This window comes from Simochromis diagramma, unplaced genomic scaffold, assembly GCF_900408965.1.
Source record: "Simochromis diagramma unplaced genomic scaffold, fSimDia1.1 OVJJ01000478.1, whole genome shotgun sequence".
Classification (NCBI taxonomy): Eukaryota; Metazoa; Chordata; class Actinopteri; order Cichliformes; family Cichlidae; genus Simochromis; species Simochromis diagramma.
Window position 1 is genome coordinate 11,120 of NW_024387044.1, and position 21,170 is coordinate 32,289.

The 21,170-nt window shown below is 40.8% G+C and overlaps 1 protein-coding gene and 1 long non-coding RNA gene across 2 annotated transcripts; both read right to left on the reverse strand.

The window, feature by feature from the left end:
- Positions 1-3,605: 3,605 nt before the first annotated feature.
- LOC120741618 lies at positions 3,606-4,490 on the reverse strand. The gene is made up of 2 exons (XR_005697650.1): positions 4,382-4,490; positions 3,606-4,292 (listed from the first exon to the last, which is right to left on the reverse strand). It is a non-coding gene; the product is annotated as an uncharacterized LOC120741618 (long non-coding RNA).
- Positions 4,491-6,418: 1,928 nt separating this feature from the next.
- LOC120741617 (protein odd-skipped-related 1-like) lies at positions 6,419-20,991 on the reverse strand. The gene is made up of 2 exons (XM_040044591.1): positions 20,721-20,991; positions 6,419-6,614 (listed from the first exon to the last, which is right to left on the reverse strand). The coding sequence occupies exons 1-2, from the start codon at positions 20,850-20,852 to the stop codon at positions 6,495-6,497; spliced, it is 252 nt and encodes an 83-aa protein (XP_039900525.1). The 5' UTR covers positions 20,853-20,991; the 3' UTR covers positions 6,419-6,494.
- Between the last annotated feature and the right edge of the window lie 179 nt (positions 20,992-21,170).

Consider the following 21,170-nt stretch of genomic DNA (forward strand, 5'->3'; position numbering starts at 1 on the left):
AGTCTGATATTGATTGTATGTACAATTCCATATCCTTATAAAAAGGCAGAAATATGGTGTTTTATTAATAAACTTACATTTATGGATAAAAAATTAGCCAAAAGTATTAACTAATTAATTATAAAAAAAACATTTATCATTCTTCCTGGTGAACTTAAAGAAACAGAATAAAACATTTTCCCATCATTAAGAAAACTCCCTTAAAATATGGACAATAACAAAACTGCTAAATTCCTTCCAGAATCTCTGTGTAGAGGAACAGTACCAAAAAGGATGTGTCACAGTTTCTAGATGATCCCCACAGAAAGTTCAATTAGTATTTATGTCTCTTTTCAATTTTACCATATAGTGACTGGCTGGGTAACATTTATGAAGAATTTTACATGAGATTTCCTTCACCTTGTTTGCAATTAGATATTTATGGGCTCATCCAGACTGTCTTCCAGGTGATATCTGGAACATGTTGGTTCCAGTAAGATATTATATATATGGGAGAGACACGATATCTTCTTGGAATAAACTACGTATTCTCTTATTGCTGTTACCAAGTTCCTGTGAAAAGCAGATTTTTCCCACTGCTGACTCAGCTGGATCAGGGAGAGTGACTGAGGTAGATATTGACCTGTCAGTGTTTTTATATAACATTAAGGTACCTGAGGGTATGGCACCAAGCACCATTGAGAATTCCCAAACACTGAAGGGATTCATTGTAAGTAAGTCGTACTCCCTCTTTATTAACCAGCTGAGCCACCAATAGGATCCCATTTTGGACCCAAGTTTCCAGGAAATGTGATTTATTTTTAAATAAAATATCTCTCTTGTTCCAGATGAGGTGGACGTCACAACAATGTGATTGGTCACTGGCAATGTTGAACCTGGATCAACATTTATTATGATGATGTGGGAACAACACCGACCCGAGGATATCAGATCATTCCAGGATGAAGGTCAAAGGGAAAGTCCCTGGGACGCTTCCAGTTATGTTTCCATCCGGCGTAGTCATCTGACCGGTCCGTGCTATATCGCCCCTCCTGACCCGGAGTGGTACAACGTTTTGTAGAAAAGTTGGATCGATTCGTTCTCTCCCTCTCTTTCTCACTCTTACAAAAATAATAAATTCTCTGGGGTTTTTTTTTTTCTCATATGTTTATGGTACCCAACGGAGGAAGCATTGACCGGGATTGAACCGACGGTCGTCTGACTCCTTCTTGATGTGCGTAAAACAAGGCCATTTTCTTTTAGGGTTTCTGTCTATTTTCTGTTAATGGGAAAACCTGTTGTAAAAGTAGCTATAAAAATGAAGAAAAACTCTTTACTTTGGTATGAGTGGCTGCACAAAACCAAAATACCTCATCAGGGTGTTTTAATAAAATTATTTAGTTCTGAATTTAAATGGCCTGTAAATGGTAAATGGCCTGTATTTGTATAGCGCTTTTCTAGTCCCTAAGGACCCCAAAGCGCTTTACACAACCTGTCATCCACCCATTCACACATCACTGGTGATGGCAAGCTACAATGTAGCCACAGCCACCCTGGGGCGCACTGACAGAGGCGAGGCTGCCGGACACTGGCGCCACCGGGCCCTCTGACCACCACCAGTAGGCAACGGGTGAAGTGTCTTGCCCAAGGACACAACGACCGAGACTGTCCAAGCCGGGGCTCGAACCGGCAACCTTCCGATTACAAGGCGAACTCCCAACTCTTGAGCCACGATCGCCCCCTGAATTTAGTTCTGAGTTCTGAATATGTGCGCGGTGCTTTTTTTTTTTTTCACTAAGGGTTATTTTACACGTACTAGGAGTTGAGGCCTGCATGAAATTCTTTGCTAGGTTACAAGAATTAAGAAATACTAATATCGATTAGAGGGGTTGTTGACGCCTTCTTGACCTGCGGTGTGTGCAAAATAAGACCGTTTTCTTTTAAGGATTCTATTTTCTGTTAATGGGAAAACCATACATACATTACACAAACATCACATGATTCCAGTCCAGTACCAGCAGATTCTTGAGAACAATGTTCAAGAATCAGTGACAAAGTTGAAGTTGTGCCGGGGCTGATATTTCAACAAGACAACAATCCTAAAAACTGCTCAAAATCTAGTAAGGCATTCGTGCAGAGAAACAAGTACAATGTTCTGGTATGGCCATCTCAGTCCCCAGACCTGAATATTATTGAAATTCTATGGTGTGACTTAAAGTGGGCTGCTCATGCTCAAAAACCACGAAAACTGGCTAAACTGGAGATGTTTTGGAGATGGTCCAAAAATACCTTCAACTAAATCCAGACTGTCATTGGAAGCAATAGGAAGCAATTAGAGATTGTTATTTCTGCAAAAGGTGGATCTATTAAATATTGATGTAAATTTTCTGTTGGGGTGCCCAAATTTATGCAGCTGGCTAGTTTAAGATTACGAAATGGTAATCTTAATGGTAATCTTAAACCTCTAGATTAAGGTCTGTTGTCAACTACTAAGTGAAGAAGCAGTTTTTGTGAAGACCACTCATTAAACGCTATTAAAGACAAAGTCACAGGGAGAAGTCCTTTTGAATGTGGCCACAAATTAATTTAATTTACAGTGCTGCAGTGGTTTGAATCATATCTATCTAATAGACTCCAATTTGTGCACCTAAATGGAGAGTCCTCTTCACACACTAAGGTCAATCATGGTGTTCCACAAGGTTTAGTGCGAGGACCAATTCTGTTCACATTATACATGCTTCCCTTAGGCAGTATCATTAGAAAACATAGCATACATTTTCTATGCTATGCGGATGACACCCAGCTCTATCTGTCCATGAAGCCAGATAACAGACACCAATTAGTTAAACTGCAGGAATGTCTTAAAGACATAAAGACCTGGATGGCCACTAACTTTTTTTTTCTTAATTCAGATAAAACAGGTTATTTTACTCAGCCCTGAAAATCTTGTAATATTTTCTGATTCCTGAAATATGGTATCTAACCAGATTCTTACTCTGGATGGCATTACCTCGGCCTCCAGTAACGCTGTGAGGAACCTTGAAGTCATTTTTGACCAGGACATGTCCTTCAATGCACATATTAAACAAATATGTAGGACTGCTTTCTTCCATTTGTGCAACATCTCTAAAATTAGAAAAATCCTGTCTCAGAGTGATGCTGAAAAACTAGCTCATGCATTTATTACTTCCAGGCTGGACTACTGTAATTCATTATTATCAGGATGTCCTAAAAACTCCATGAAAAGCCTTCAGTTAATCCAAAATGCTGCAGCAAGAGTCCTGACAGGGACTAGAAAGAGAGAGCATATTTCTCCTGTATTGGTTTCCCTTCATTGGCTTCCTGTTAAATCCAGAATTGAATTCAAAATCCTGCTCGTGTATAGGAATTTCTTTTACTTGTGTATTAATCAAATTATTTTATTGTATAATGCCTTGGTGCCACTGGATTTTAACATGTCTGACACCCATACTGTAAGAAGGAAGTTGGAGAAGCAGACCACTCCACAGGAATAGTCTTTTGTCTCTTTGAGGACTCTGGGAGGTAGCAAGGGAGTGTGAACCTTAAGGTGTGAAACAGCTGTGTACTGCCTTTTGTTGTCTAAACATTCTGGTCGTGGATTTTTACAGTCTTATTTGCACTCGGTCATCTTCATAATCATCCTGATCAATACATGACAGGGGAGGTCCTGAGGTGGGCGGGGCTCTCTGGTGATGTCAGCATGAAAGGCAGAACCAGCGTCAGCCACATGTTGGTGAAGCATCACAGTACACTGGTGTGGGTTCCTTTCCAGATGTTTGACATTTGACACTTCAACGTTGAGGCGAACAAGAAGACACAGTGTTGGGTGAGGTTACTGCAGGGTTTCTAACTGACCAAAAGCAGAAGCACACAGACCAACAGGGATCAGATGCTGAGTGTTAGAGGAACAAGCTCATCTGTGCTGATCACTGAATGCTGCTGTGTTCTTTTGTTGAAGTTGGCTGGTGGGACAGTCTAATAGTGATATCCTGCCCATCTGAGGAACAGTTTAAAAAAACACATGCAATACTTTGTTTGTATTACAGTCAAAGTTTATGTTAATTTTTGTCCTTTAAAAGTGTTGCTGTACTATAAAGTACTAGAATTTGAGGCTAAAATGGCTCAGATAGTCTCTCTCTCTCTCAGAGTATCTCCTTTGAAAGTGGAGACTTTTATCCACTGATCCACGTCACTTTACCTGGATGTTTTCTTTGAAGCTGGATGAAGACTTCTCTCCCTCAATCCTGTTGCAGCTTTGTGGTCCAGTTGGCCTCTGAGGTCACAGTCAACATCTGTAGCAGAAGAGGGGAAATAAAAATCCAGGTTACCAAAACTGGGACCTTTTCCAAAATAGAGCGTAACTGGAATTTTTCAGCCTTACAGCCAGATAGTCGTCTAAAGCTGCAGCTTTTTCTTTTTAGCTTTTTCCAATCTCTGCTCTCTGCTTTCTCTGTGAACATGTCTGCTTTCTTGGCATGGGTCTGTCTGCTGTTGGTGAAGAGACTAAATCCACATACTCGCTACTAAGATCTCCTCAAGTAGTCTTAACCAGATAACAGTTTAAGAGCAAATGTCATCCTGAGAGTTTCACCTTGGGCAGATGCTGTCATGCTAACATGCAATCATGAGCATTAATCTATGAGGTGAAAAAGAGATTTTAAAAACTCCAGCCACAACTTTTATTTCATCTGTGTTTTGGTCAGAGTCCCGTCAGACCTCCAAAATGGTGTCAGAATGTTTTCTATCCACCTTCCACGTGATGAGCACAGGCCTCAGGTCCAGACCTCCACGGGCACCATAGCCTCTTTGGAGCTAATAGGTGGAAGCAGGTTTTGTTGGGACAGGAACTGAAGAGGAAACTGACAAGGAAGGTGTCATGGTTCGGATTTTGAGGAAGAGACTACGACTGGTATACAGCTGGGTCAGCACAGATCATTTTATTAAAACACACATTACAGTGTGGGAAGAGCCGGACTTCTTCGAGCAAACTGCTCCCCATCCTTATATAATCCCACTGACGTCACAGTTAGATCTTACTGGAAATGATAACAGTTCCCCACACTCAAAAAGTTCTCCTTATATGGACTCCAGATGTTTCCACTCAGTCCAGCACTCAGAGAAAACCAGTGTGTGTGGTGTGTATATCTATCAGAGAGACTGTCCTAAGACGACCTTCCTGTTCTTTGAAAGTGTGTGTGTGAACGTGCGTGTTTTACATAACTATGTGCATGTTGTTAGAGGCCTGAGTATGTGTAGAACTGAATGTAGACAGCCCAGGGTCCAACAGGACCCACAAATTCGAGTGGTGTAAAGACACTGATGTACAACAGCTTAAGCAAATAGAAAGAATAATACAGAACAACAATAGACTGTCAATAGACAAATTGTCACTAGGTGTGAATGTGAGTGCGAATGGTTGTCTGTCCCTGTGTGTTAGCCCTGCGACAGACTGGCGACCTGTCCAGGGTGTACCCTGCCTCTCGCCCTATGACAGCTGGGATTGGCTCCAGCGCCCCCCGCGACCCTGAAAAGGATAAGCGGAAGCGAATGGATGGATGGAACAATAGACTGATTAAAGTGCTGATAATCTGTGTACCTTAATATTTGCTCAGAGTAACATAGATGTAATTCAAAGATTATTCTGTCAACTGATTCAACAATGCTAAATGATTAATCAATGATAGGTCTGATTATAAACTGTCACCATAAGAATACCAAATAAAATATCTCTTGTCCACAAAGGCAAGGATCTTCTTCAGCTCCTCCGAGCCGGGACCTCTTTGCGTAGGCCAGCATTGGCCAGGTAGCCCTCCAACGTCGCTGGATGGCCGACAGTGGAAAACCCAGAGGAGTAAGAGAGAAAAAGCAGCTTGGAGCATGTCTTGATACTGTTTAGTTTTTAGAGCCACAGACTTTCTTTTAATGTCATTGTTCAGGATCTATGATTGATTATGTATTTATTGTATTCAGAATCAGAATACTTTATTAATCCCGAAGGAAATTAGGGATTAATTAGTCCTCCATGACTGTGTGACAGAAAGTGGAAAAAAAATCAGCTTTACCTTTGTTGATATGCTTGTAATTTTAATATTTTTTTTTTTCATTTCATTTTCATTTCATTTTTATTTATTTCACACTTGGTACAACCGATCAAACAAAACAACCACATCTTCTATCAACAAAACACAACAACCATGTGTGAAAAGGAGCAGGAAGAAGAAAATATTCTTATCAAACCCTGCCCCCTATCTACCATCGAACTTATATCACCGGTGGGCACCAAAAATCAGGAAACAAACTAATATTGACATTTCTCTCCGGTCGAGTCCCAAACTAACATCACATCTACAATCAGAATAACCACTCCACATATTAAAATATTAACAAGGAGAAAATAAGAACATATTGATTACATTGCCCATGAAATAATAGAAAGCTCATATATGAAAATGTATTTTTAAAAAGAAAGTTCATCTGAATACAAAGGAGTACACTCACCTTCTGGTGATGGAGTTGTAGCGAGCGCTGGTGAACATCCAGGCCTCCTCGTAGAACTGATCACTGATTGGATCCAAAACATCGATGGAGGATCTGTGTAAGCGCTGAGGATCGTCCTGATGGATAGAACAGAAGGAGAGCGAGACAAGTGAAGATATACTAAACAATACTGTGAAATGAACTGACCCACACAGAGTTTGATTCAGAGGTGATTGACACATTATTTGACCACAAGCAATCTTTTCTGGTTTGACGCCGTCTTTGTAGCCAGAAACCAGCTCTCTCCTCGGCTTCCTCCACTACACGCTTCCCCCACGCCAGTCTCCTCAGTCACTATAAAGGGGAGAGTCATGAGTTCCATCACCCTCACCTGTGCCGTCCAACGTCCCGCCACCAGCCTCCACTGCAGCAGGCCAGAGACCACACCCCTGCCACAATAAGTAAAAGTATATCCTTGCTGTACCCTTAATGCTAAATATGCTAAATTAACCGCTCCCCTTGCCCCTTTGGGATTATTCTTATGTCACTGGGATGTTGACCTTTGACCTTCACATTAGAGAGGTGGGCAGACATAATTAGTGTATGAATTTTAAAGTAACAGGTAATAAAGAGAGTGTAGCAAATGTAGTCAGGTTTATTACTCTATATCACACATGAGTGCCCGAGGGAGGCGTGGCTGACTGGGGAGAAACAGGGAACATAGAGACAGGGGTGACTCGACATGAAATGATGAAACGTGGGACATGGGAACAGAAACTAAACACAGGCTAAGAAGAACACTGAGGCAGGGAGAACTAAGATTACTGAGAGCCTGATAAATAAGAATAACAAAAACCAAGAAAAACAATAGTCAAAGAATATTAAACCAAAAACACAAAGCATTGGGCCAGGACCCACTACTGTGACATTTATATGTGATAAAAACATTAAAAACTGGACAATCTGCTCAAATGTTGAAATCTTTCTACGTATACTTTAGGTTCAGCTCTCCATCCTGGCATTTGGTTAAGCATGATTCAAAAATTTTATTTTTAAATAGTTTTATTTTGTTTAACTGGTTTTAATTATTAGTTACTTTTTGTGAAAATTTGTTGCGACATTTAAAAATACATCATTTATTTTCAAAAAGGAAATTTAATAAAGTATTTTTCAAACTTATTTGATTTAGAGGATCATATTTGACCAACGTAAATTTTTTAATTTCATATAAAATGACTGAAACAGTGAACTAAATATCTGAAATCTTTCCTTGCTTAAAAATTATAATCCTACTTAAGTTATAGTGCAAACGCTTAAGCAACAAATATACTTAATGCTCATTAATTAATATTTCCCTTTAATGTTGCAACTACGCACTCACTTCTGTCTTTAAACAAAATATTTTCCAGTTACAGAAATCATGAAATCCAAACTAAAGTGTTACTGTTGCTATATGCATTTTATATAAATAATCGATGATGGTGCTGACATGAAGGAAGAGAAAGTTACAGGTTGCATCCTTTGAGTTTGTCTCCGTGCCTTTGGGCAATTTTCAGAAGGACAGATGTTTCTGTTCAATTCTTAAATCCATTTCTTTCAAACACAAACTCTATTTTAAAGCTTCTAGAGAGTAAAAATAATAATGATAATTATAATAACAGTAATAAAAACAAAAGCTCTCAGATCCATCAAACCAAGCAGCAGAAAGAACAATAACAGAAGAGAAAACTTTAACCTTGTAGACTTCATTATGTTCCAGCTGCTCTACAGACGCTGTGACCTCGAACTTAAGCAGGTCGTAAAGTATGTGCAGCTCAATAACTTCATAATTACACCCTGTGGTATTTCGGCAGCAGAACAACTAAGAATAACAACTACAAATAATGTTTTTAGGTTTCTGTTGTACTGCAAGGTTCTGTACAGGAGAACCAAACCAAGAGCAAATATTACGTCTCATTTACACCCGAGCACGAAGAGCCTTCAAAATTTATCAAATTGAATCATCTTTGTTTAGATGCAAGAAGAATCATATAGAAATGAAAAAGTATAAATATAAATCCAGAGCAAAGATATCCTCTAAATCAGCGTAGCACATGTGCAGCTGCTGGGATTCACTAAAGCATTCGGCTCGTCGCTGTTGCAGATTTTTCTCTCGCTGTTCTGGCTCACAGCGCTGCAAGCACAAAAATAAATATCCCCAAAGGTGTGAAAGGGAGCTAATTAGTAAGAGTATTGTTACTCTACCCAGGAGTAGTCCAGCAGTAGAAATCAGTCCAATAACAAGGTGTGTAACATCTAGCAGGGTGACAGAAAAACCCAGGGTAACTTCTAAGGACCTCAACGTCTCTCTCACATTGCGTTTTTTTAAACATGTTTCCATTTGTCACTTCAGTCTTTACTCTGAAATACAGGAAGAGAAATCATGGCTGAAACAATTTCTCATGAAACCAGGGGTGTGGTCCAATAGTCAGTTTGGTGAGGAAGGTTCCTAACTGAGAGAAGTGACCCAGAAGTATCTGTGTAGCAGCCACAATGAATCAAGATCATGAGCTTTATTAACTGATCAAAGTCTCTTCTTTCATCTTCTGTATTATTCAGTTTGCATTGGTAATGCCCATTATTGTAATGCTTTTTTAAGATGAGCAAAACTTTCTTTTACTTTGGGTTAGCTGGGATAAGTGATGGATGGAGGGAATTTTACTTCAGTCACAGAAATCCTAAACAGGAAGGAGGAGCAGAGTTACAGTGGATCACTATCCAGCAGGGAAACAAGATTTATTTCAATTTCTTGGCCATGAGTGAGATTTACTAAGTGGGCAAATTAGGGTGATGATACCGTTCCAGAGTGATCTATTAATAGTGCACCAATTTACATTCAGAGATGCACGCAGCCAGTTCATTTCAGTATTAAACGGCTTTCTACCAACAGCAGCACAAAAACAGCAGATTCGATCATGGAGACACTGAATCTGCTAAACTAATTAAAACATTGTAAGTTCAGGTCTTCAGTTTACGTTTCTTTGTGAAAACAGCACAGCAGAGGAGACTCTGTGACGTTTTGGTATAAGGGATAAATCTTCTGACCAAACCTGCTGGGACTGTGTGAGGTCCTGAGGCTAAGAGTAAGGATTTATCCACAGGAAAGCTGCGTTCTTACAAACCATCCCACTGTGTAAACCTGACATCTGTGGAACAGCTGAGCTGTATGATGTGTACAAGGACACAAAAAATTATTTACCATCAGATCCCGAGCCCTCCATGTGTTAATCAAGAAACTGCTGCTGTGCTACATCCATAAATAATGAATAAATTAGGAGCTGAAGCTAAAAGGACAGTTTATTTGTACCATCTTCATGTGAACACATTCAAGAACATCACAGATGAAAGAAACATTAAAAACTTCCACACTACATAAAGGAAGAAACTTAGTTTCTTGCTTTATGTAGAAAAACAGAAACATCAAACACCTCCAAGACTCTCTTTGAAAGAACTAAAAACCTTTATTCTCATGGTCCGATCATGAGTGAACTCCCCGATGAAGCCTTGTGTGCTAAAACATGTCAGAGTTTTAAAGGTTAAACATGAGTTTCCAAAACGTTTTGCTGGAGAACAATGAACTATTTGACTGAGTTTCAATTATTTACAGACGAGCAAAACCAGGACAGAGAAAAAAGGACAAAACTGACTCAGTAAAACGACAGAAAATAAGATCCCATGTAAATCTGTATTATGTAGAAGTTCAGCCCAGCAACCAGTTCAGTTCAACACAAGTTTAAATGATTCTATCTGAACTCTGTGGAGCCTGATCTCAAGCTTTTTGAGTCTGACACTGAAACCACAGGATCTTTCTGTCTCTTCAGATTCACTGTGATCCAGTGATGGGAGTGATTTCAGCCCTGAGTGATCACGCTGATGTTTGCACAGAGCAGACAATGAGGTGAATGTTTGGGCACATTGGTAACAGTGAAACAGTTTATTAGTAACGTGGGAATGTTTGTGTTCGGAGTATGAACTGAGCTTCCTGAAGCTCTTGTCACACTGGTCACAGCTGTAGTTTTCTTCCATGTGTGTACGTTCATGATAGTTACGATTACTTGAATGTGAGAAGCTTTTGTCACAGTGTCTGCACTTGTATGGTTTCTCTCCTGTGTGGACTCGTTTGTGTGATTTAAGCTCACATGCAGTGGTGAAGGATGACCCGCACTGATCACAGACATACTTTTTAACCCCACTGTGAATCAGTTCATGTTGTTTTAAGTTACGTGATGTGGTGAAGCTTCTCCCACATTCTTTGCAGTATTTCAGTTTGTGTCCAGTGTGTCTACGTTGATGTCTTTTTAGGTTCTGTTGCCAATTGAAAGTTTTTCCACAAAGGTCACAACGAAAGTCTTTCCCACCACCACAGTGATGACAGGGTTGAGAACTGGATCCATCTGTGTCGCTCTGCTTCTAAACAAAGACACAAAGACAGTGTAAGTCAGTCCTTCAACACTTTTATCCTGAACGTTGCCTGAAATAAAGAGCATCTCTGCAGACGTCCAATTACATTTGACTGTTTCAGTAAACACACTCAGTTTACTGGGCTGCAATAACTACAATACTACCACCATAATACTACAGTAATACTAAAATCACAACTGACATGAAAATCTGAATAATCACTCAGAGCTGCTTTTCCATGCAGTAGAATTGCTAACATGCTAACACAGTTTAATGAGCAGAGTTGTTCCAAACAGTCAGGCTAAAATGACAAGATAACAATATAAATACATACCTCACAGCAACTGCGCTTGTAGAGTCTCTTTCTGGTGTGGATCTGTTGGTGTTGCCTCAGGTAACGTGGAGATTTAAAAGTCTTCTCACACAGGTCACATTTATAAGGTCGTCCCTCAGTGTGGGTAAACATGTGTTGTTGTAAGTTTGCATCTGTTGTAAAGTATTTGCCACACTGTTCACAGCAGTACACATCATGTCTGGTGTGAATGCGTAGGTGTGTATTTCGGTACCCTCTCTGGCTGAAAGTTTTTCCACAGATGTCACAGCTGTATGCCTTAATTCCAGAGTGGGTCTCTAGATGACTCTGTAAGTAGCTACTGCGATTAAAAGCTCTGCCACACTGATCACAGTTGTACGCTTTAACTCCACTGTGGATGAGATGGTGTCTTTTTAGGTGACCCTTAGAGGAAAAAGACTTTCCACACAAGTCACAGCTGAACAGTCTCTCTCCAGTGTGGATGACCTGATGCTGTTTTAGTGAACCCTTCCTAGTAAACTCCTTCCCACACTCGTCACAGCTGTATGCCTTAATTCCAGAGTGGGTAACTAGATGCCTCTGTAAGTGGCTACTGTGAGTAAAAGCTCTGCCACACTGATCACAGCTGTACGCTTTAACTCCACTGTGGATGAGTTGGTGGTGTTTTAGGGAACCCTTCCAGGAAAAAGACTTTCCACACAAGTCACAGCTGAACGGTCTCTCTCCAGTGTGGATGACCTGATGCTGTTTTAGATGACCCTTCAAAGCAAAATCCTTCCCACACTCGTCACAGGTGTGTTTTTTCTCTCTCTTTCTTGGTTGAGGTTTGTCGGCCTCCTGAGAGCGCTGACTTCTCGCTCCATGTTGGTCCTGCAGTGACAGAGATACAAACAGAGGCAGTGAGTGAAATGCAGTCGTGGAACAAACTCAACCTTCAAACTCCCTCCATTAACACTAGTTTTAAACCTGAAGGTGGAGTGTGGCACCAAACACCTTAAAGGTCTCTTATCCCCACCTGCTGGTAGTTCTAACACATTACATCCAACCTGCTGTTAAAAATAATTCATGACTGTTCAAACACTAAAATCATGCCCATCCCTCCTGATTGTACACACACACACACACACACACACACACACACACACACACACACACTTTTATATTACTTCATAATTTATATTATTTTGTTGTTTCTAATACATATTTCTATAATTTTTATGGATTTATACATAATTATTCAGTGATAATAAATCCTATGTTTGTTTATTTGTTTATTCAAAAAGAACCCCATTAGCTTCCATGTTGCTCGTCTTCCGTCAAATACTATCACATAAAATATTATACAGTAAAGTGGATTCAAGATATCCAGATAATTTGGCTCTTACATCCACAGTGAGGTTTCACAATTGTTAAAATATAAGCAATTAATAATAATAATAATAATAATAATAATAATAATAATAATAACGATATTGAGGCACATTACACAAATTTCAAAAACAAACCATCTCTTACAATATTACAACAACTAAAAGTTCTGGAAATCAGCTTTTAAATGTTCAGTGAAGTTTTGAATAGTTTGAATAATTCTCTAATTTTATAAGGCAATTTATTCCACTTAAAAGTTGCTCTAAATATAACAGTTTTACAAAAAGTTACTTTTAACTCGAGCATTTACTAAATTGCAGTTTGTTGAAAACTGTGTAATATGATTATGTATTTCATCTGGATACTGCAGCTGAGCAGAAATAAATGTGGTGTGTTTAACAGAATTGCTTTCTTTATAAATACAAGTAAGCCATAGAATATTTTAGCCTGTACAGGAAGCCAAGAAAGTTGATTATGCATTTTATCAATATTATTATAGCATGAACATCTTAACACTAATCTGGACGCCTTATTCTGGACTAACTGAAGTCTGTTAAGATCTGTCTTATTAGCTGCTGACCAAATGATTGAACAATACTCCAGATGAGACATTACTAGTGCATTAATGACATCTTTCATAACTGAAGAAGTGATACACAAAGAGCATTTCATAGCCATAGCTATGCCTTGTCCCATTTTCTTAATAACAGAGTCGATGTGCTGAGACCATGAAAGGTGGTGATTTATGGTAACTACTTATGAGCGCCTGCAATCGTTCTGGTGCTGTGACATAAAAACAAACACTGACCCGAGACTCTGGCACACAGTTTTGCCTCTTTTGCAAAGAGTTTTGTTTGATTAGTGCACAATCAGGGTGCCTTTCATGTAGGGCTGGGCTATATCATACCGTTGACGGTAATACCGGTATAATGTTGGGCAACGATAAGAAAATGAAATATCACGATAGAATATGTGTAAAACGCACATGCGCAGTGCTTTTGTTTTCACACGCACATGGAGGAAAAAAACATGGCGGTGACAGAGAATGAGAAGGGTGAAAGCGGATCGTTGAATGAAACAGATGAACCAGATACACAACAAACTCTATTTGTGGTAGGACATGCTAGCAGGCCGTCGTTATTACTGTGTTTTTTGTGGAGTTGTAAAGTATTTTGTCTCGCGTCAATTATATCGTCAGTTATATTGTTAACGCAAATTTTCAAATGTATATCGTGATAAATATTTTTGGTCATATCGCCCTGCTCTGTCTGTCACCTTCTGTGTTGAGCTCATTGTTTTCTCTGTAGTGGCTGAGCTGAGTCCAAGTAGCTGAAAATGTTCCTCTGCTGCTCCGTCAGACTCTTCTCCTCCTGCTGATCAGCTGGGACACAAAACAGATCTTTGTTAGGCTCCACACTGCACTGAAGAGTCAAAGTGTCTCATATGTTCATCTGACAAGTAAAAGAACACATTTGTTTCCCGAGGTGGGCAACTTATTGGAAACAAACACAAAAGGCTTGAGCACCGATACCTGGCATTGCTGGCATTGAAAGATGCAATGCCAGCAATGAGGATTGTCAAGACTAAAACCAATCATTAAGCAAAGACAACTAATCCCCACCACGATTTTTTGATACGGGCAATCGCCCGTATCAAAAACCGCTACTGTGTGTGTCACAAGTTAATCTGGCTGTAGGCTATGGTACTTGGCCAGAGGTTGCGCTGGTTGACTTGACTCCATTTGAGTGCACAAAAAGTAAATTGCACGCTTTAGTTGTGCAGCGACAAATGAAAATCGCCCGTATCAAAAACCGCTACTGCCTATACTACTGTGCTTTGATGTTGCTCGTAAGGGTGAAACTCATTGTGAAACGTTTGAGAACCCCTGCTACAGAACAATGGAGATTTCCGTTATATGGTAACGCCTGCAACTCACGTGACGCCCAGAATTGTACAATACTGATGCTTGAGAGCGCGCGTGTGATGCAAGTATGTGTAGAGTGTTGAGCGCGTGATCAGTGGTGAGAAAAACAACTCACGAAACTTGACCTTTCTATACTCGTGGCTCACTTGCACTTCTAATCTATTCGTTTGCACACTTACACACACACAGCTGCTGTTTCCTGTTTTGCTACACTCTGGAGAGCCTCGCCTTTAACGGTCTCCTCTCACAGAGAGCAACAAAAAACTTAAAAAAAAACTCGAGATTGACTGAACTCAGTTCAAAGTTACCTTGACACTTACCTTTAGATGTGAGAGGTAGCGATGGTCCGCTTGAAGCTGACGCTCCGGTGCGTGTGTCAGAAAGATAAACACACTGCTTCAGAAGCACCGTGTCGAGGCTTGATTCGTTTGGCCAGAGTCACGTGATTAGTGACGTCTGAAGCTTCATTTAGAGTGTACCTTTTTTTAATTGAACTTTATTGAAACACAATAAGTATACAACATACAAACAGATGAAGTTTACGAAAGAACAGAACATGAACATACAGAACCAGGGGTAAAAAATTATGATATGAGTACATGAAAAAAAATCAACATATATAAATATTGTTCTGAGAGCCTTTTTGTTGGTTGAGTCTGATATTGATTGTATGTACTTTTCCATATCCTTATAAAAAGGCAGAAATATGGTGTTTTATTAATAAACTTATATTTATGGATAAAAAATTAGCCAAAAGTATTAACAAATTAATTATAAAAAAACATTTATCATTCTTCCTGGTGAACTTAAAGAAACAGAATAAAACATTTTCCCATCATTAAGAAAACTCCCTTAAAATATGGACAATAACAAAACTGTTAAATTCTTCCAGAATCTCTGTGTAGAGGAACAGTACCAAAAAAGATGTGCCACAGTTTCTAGATGATCCCCACAGAAAGTGCAATTAGTATTTATGTGTCTTTTAAATGTTACCATATAGTGACTGGCTGGGTAACATTTATGAAGAATTTTATATCAGAATCAGAATCAGAATCAGAATACTTTATTAATCCCTGGGGGAAATTATTTTTTGTTACAGTGCTCCATTTTAAACCAACATTAAGACAAGACAGACAATACACTAACTAAGAATAGTACAATATATACATATATACACATACATACGTCACTCATAAATAAATAGCTGGAAAAGAAACATGTGTAGTTGTAGCAACAAACAGTGTGTTAAGTGGATGCGTTGTACAGGGAGATGGCCACAGGCAGGAATGATTTCCTGTGTCGTTCAGTGGTGCTTTTCGGTAATCTCAGTCTCTCACTGAACGTGCTCCTGTGACTGACCAGCATGTCATGGAGTGGGTGGGAGGTGTTATCCAACATAGTCTTTATCTTGGACAGCATCCGCCTCTCCGACACCACCTTGAGGGTGTCAAGCTCCATCCCCACCACAATACTGGCCTTACGGATTAGTTTATTAAGTCTGTTGGCATCTGCGACCCTCAGCCTGCTCCCCCAGCATGCAACAGCATAGAGGATCGCACTGGCCACAACAGACTCATAGAAAATCCTCAGCATTTTCTGGCAGATGTTGAAGAACCTCAGTCGCCTCAAAAAATAGAGACAACTCTGGCCCTTCCTGTAAAGTGCTGTGGTGTTTTTAGCACAGTCCAGTTTATTGTCAATGTGTACTCCAAGGTATTTATAGTCCTCCACAATGTCAACACTGACCCCCTGGATTGAAACAGGGGTCAAGTGTTTCCTGGTCTTCCTGAAGTCCACGATCAGTTCCTTGGTCTTTGCCACGTTGAGCTGCAGATGATTCTGCTCACACCACGTGACAAAGGAGTCGACCACAGCCCGGTACTCTGTCTCATCATCCCTGCTGATGCATCGGTCGGGGGGGGTTCGCCTCTCCTCTTGCACCCTTGGTGATTCTACCTCCTACTCCCAAGGCCCTGCATGTGTGGGTGGTTGTGGTGGAAGCGGGAAGAGGGAGGCAGCTGGAGATGGGGAGGGAAGGAAGGGAGGGGCAAGTGACCCCTCCCTGGGGCCAGCTCCCCCGCTGACCCCAGTAGGCACCCCCATACTCCGCGACCCGCCAGGGAAAGGGGGCCCAGGCCCATCCAGACCGGGCCCAGTGCAGCAGCGCCGCCCGGCCCCACAGAGCCCGGGACAGTCCACCCAACCCCACCACAGAGAAAACTGCACCCACCCCACCATCCACTCATCTTCCAGACTACATAAGACAATAAACACCCAGGCTGAGATCTTCCTCCACCTCTCCTGTATCTCCCCCTCCTGCAGAGGGAGCTCCTGAGGAGAGGAAAGCTCCTGCAAGATGCGACAATCTCCCCCACCAGTTGAAGAGCCCCCCAGGTGGCTCGACGCACCGGCGGCACCCTGCTCCAGGGCTGGGCCCCCATGCACCCACCCGCCCACAACCCCGGCAACACACCAACCAGGACCCAAGCCCCCGAGGCCCGGTCCGGGTCCCAGCCCAGAGACGGAGCGCCCCCAGAACCTCACGCCCATCCCGGACCCACCCAGGGGCAGCCAGGCTGCCAGGTCAGTAACCCACGTCCGTCAGCACAGACCCTCCCCTAGCCCCGCTGCACGCAGCCGCGAGGAAACAGTCACCTGAGAGCCAACAGAGCCCCTAACCGGACATGACCGCTACCCCGGGTTGAGCCCCCCAAGGAAGATGCCTCCGGGGAACCCCCCGACGCCCTAAGCCTGTCCCTACCCCCACACCAATCACAACAGTGAAGGCGGGACCAAACTATGACCCCCCACCCCCACTAGGTGATGGAGCTGATCAAAGGAGCCCAGAGCAATTGATCTGATGTGGTGGCAGAGGCTGTATCAAGACTAATGTAATCTAATAGATGATTTCTATATTGGTTAGAATTAAGATTATTTTTATTTTTCCAGTTCATGAGGACTGTTTTCTTGGCTATGCATAGGGCAGTGAAAACCATATGGGCGATATTCTTTTCTGAAGTGACATTATCTAAGCTGCCCAACAAACACACTAAGGGGGAAGTTGGAATGTTACATTTCAGACACTTCGATAAGTCTTCACATATCTCGCGCCAAAACTTCTGAACTGGTGGACAGAACCAAAGAGCGTGGATATAATTGTCCGGTGAATTGGTTTGGCAGTGTGAGCAGTTGTTGGTAGACGTAAAGCCCATCTTGAACATCCGATGACCTGTATAGTGCACTCTATGTAATATTTGTATTGAATTAATTGAAGACTGGGATTTCTAATTAGATGAAAGGTTTTTAAGCAAATCTGAGACCAGAAGTTTAGGTCTAAGTTAACTGATAAATCCGCTTCCCATTTTGCAATAGGAAGTGATATTGATTCATCTGTTTTAGAAAGCATTCTATATATTTTGGATAGTAATTTGGGGGGTTTAAGAGTAAGAAATTGAACCACACATGGTGGTGTTTGTAGTTCAACTTGACCCGGTTTAAATTTCTTTTTACTATGGATTTAATTTGTTGATATTCTAAAAATCTTTTCTTGTTGATCCCATATTGTGTAACTAGTCCGTCAAATGAAATAAATTCTGTTCCTTCTAGTATATGTTCTAAATATTTGATTCCTTTATCACTCCAATCTGAAAAGTTTATCATATTATTGTTTTGTAATATGTCAGGGTTGTTCCAGATAGGTGTACGTTTGCATGGGATTAATGAAGACGCCGTCAATTTTAGAAACTCCCACCATGCTGTCAGAGAAGAGCTGATGTTGATGCTTTAAAAGCATTCATGTCGTTGGATGTTTGAGCTGATAAATGGTAGGTCTGAGATCTCTAGATTATTGCAGAGTGCTTGTTCTACATCTAGCCAAGGTTCATCTAAGAGGGTGTGTTTTAGCCATCCTGAGATAAACCGAAGCCTGTTGGCTAAGAAGTAGTGCTGAAAGTTAGGCAGTTCTAGTCCTCCTTTATCCTTGGTCTTTTGTAGTGTTTTAAGCTTATACGTGGGGGTTTATTTTTCCAAAGGAATTTGGACATACATGAATCTAGAGATCTGAACCAATCTTGTGGCGGTTTAGTTGGGATCATTGAGAATAAATAATTTATTTTTGGTAAGACCATCATTTTTATAGCGGCAACCCTTCCCATGAGTGATATGGGTAGACATTTCCATCTAGCCAGATCATCTTCTACCTTCTTTAAAAGTGGGATATGGTTTAATTTAGTTAGATCTGCAAGCTTGGGAGAAACATTAATACCTAAATATTTTATATTTCCCGATTGCAGTGGTGTAGAAGAGGAATTATGGAAGGAGCAATTAATCGGTAGGACTGTAGATTTTGACCAGTTAATTGAGTAATCTGATATTCTTGCAAAAGAGTTTATCAATTCAATCACCCCACAGATATTGGTTTGTGAATTTTGGAGAAAGAGTAACACATCATCCGCATAAAGGCTGATTTTATGTTCCACGTTCTTGCATTTTATGCCCTTAATTACTGAATTCTGTCTAATTGCTGCTGCTAGTGGTTCAATAAAAATTGCAAATAGTGAAGGGGAGAGTGGGCATCCCTGCCTGGTGCCCCTCAAGAGACAGAAGCTGGAGGATGTCTGGTCATTTGTTCTAACACAAGCTGTTGGGGAATTATATAATATTTTTAACCAGTTTATGAAAGAGGATCCAAAACCAAATTTGTGTAAAGTTGCAAATAGAAATTTCCAGTTGACTCTGTCAAATGCTAGGACAGTTTATTTGTACCATCTTCACGTGAACACATTCAAGAACATCACAGATGAAAGAAACATCTGAGAAAACTTCCACACTACATGAAGCAAGAAAAATAGTTTTTCTTTCAGGTGGTTTCAGAAAAAACAGAAACATCAAACACCTCCAAGACTCTCTTTGAAAGAACTAAAAACCTTTCTCATGGTCCAATCATGAATGAACTCCCCGATGAAGCCTTGTGTGCTAAAACATGTCAGAGTTTTAAAGGTTAAACATGAGTTTCCAAAACGTTTTGCTGGAGAACAATGAATTATTTGACTGAGTTTCAATTATTTACAGACGAGAAAAACCAGGACAGAGAAAAAAGGACAAAACTGACTCAGTAAAACAACAGAAAATAAGATCCCATGTAAATCTGTATTATGTAGAAGTTCAGCCCAGCAACCAGTTCAGTTCAACACAAGTTTAAATGATTCTATCTGAACTCTGTGGAGCCTGATCTCAAGCTTTTTGAGTCTGACACTGAAACCAGAGGATCTTTCTGTCTCTCCAGATTCACTGTGATCCAGTGATGGGAGTGATTTCAGCCCTGAGTGATCACGCTGATGTTTGCACAGAGCAGACAATGAGGTGAATGTTTGGGCACATTGGTAACAGTGAAACAGTTTATTAGTAACGTGGGATCGTTTGTGTGTGGAGTATGAACTGAGATTCCTGAAGCTCTTGTCACACTGGTCACAGCTGTAGTTTCCTTCCATGTGTGTACGTTCATGCTTGTTACGACTACATGAATCTGAGAAGCTTTTGTCACAGTGTCTGCACTTGTATGGTTTCTCTCCTGTGTGGACTCGTTTGTGTCTTTTAAGCTTACATGCAGTGGTGAAGGATGACCCACACTGATCACAGAGGTGCTTTTTAACCCCACTGTGAATCAGTTCATGTCGTTTTAACTCAGTTGATGTGATGAAGCTTCTCCCACATTCTTTGCAGTATTTCAGTTTGTCTCCAGTGTGTCTACGTTGATGTGTTTTTAAGTCAGCTTTCCAGCTGAAAGTTTTTCCACAGACGTCACAACGAAAGTCTTTCCCACCACCACAGTGATGACAGGGTTGAGAACTGGATCCATCTGTGTCGCTCTGCTTCTAAACAAAGACACAAAGACAGTGTAAGTCAGTCCTTCAACATTTTTATCCTGAACGTTGCCTGAAATAAAGAGCATCTCTGCAGACGTCCAATTACATTTGACTGTTTCAGTTAACACACTCAGTTTACTGGGCTGCAATAACTACAATACGACCACCATAATACTACAGTAATACTAAAATCATAACTGACATGAAAATCTGAATAATCACTCAGAGCTGCTTTTCCATGCAGTAGAATTGCTAACATGCTAACACAGTTTAATGAGCAGAGTTGTTCCAAACAGTCAGGCTAAAATGACAAGATAACAATATAAATACATACCTCACAGTAACTGCACTTGTAGAGTCTCTTTCTGGTGTGGATCTGTTGGTGTAGTCTCAGGTTACGTGGAGATTTAAAAGTCTTCTCACACAGGTCACATTTATAAGGTCGTCCCTCAGTGTGGGTAAACATGTGTCGTTGTAACTTTTCGTCTGTTGTAAACTCTTTGCCACACTGTTCACAGCAGTACACAACATGTCTCGTGTGAATGCGTAGGTGTATATTTCGGTGCCCTCTCTGGCTGAAAGTTTTTCCACAGATGTCACAGCTGTATGCCTTAATTCCAGAGTGGGTAACTAGATGCCTCTGTAAGTGGCTACTGCGAGTAAAAGCTCTGCCACACTGATCACAGCTGTACGCTTTAACTCCACTGTGGATGAGTTGGTGTGATTTTAGGTGATCCTTCAAGGAAAAAGACTTTCCACACAAGTCACAGCTGAACGGTCTCTC

Excerpts from the sequence above, each read along its gene's own strand:
- LOC120741617 (XM_040044591.1), bottom strand. The coding sequence starts at position 20,852 with ATGTTTACCCACACTGAGGGACGACCTTATAAATGTGACCTGTGTGAG. Across the intron at positions 6,615-20,720 it reads ACAAGTGCAGTTACTGTGAG|GACGATCCTCAGCGCTTACA; the intron begins GTATGTATTTAT and ends TCTATCCATCAG.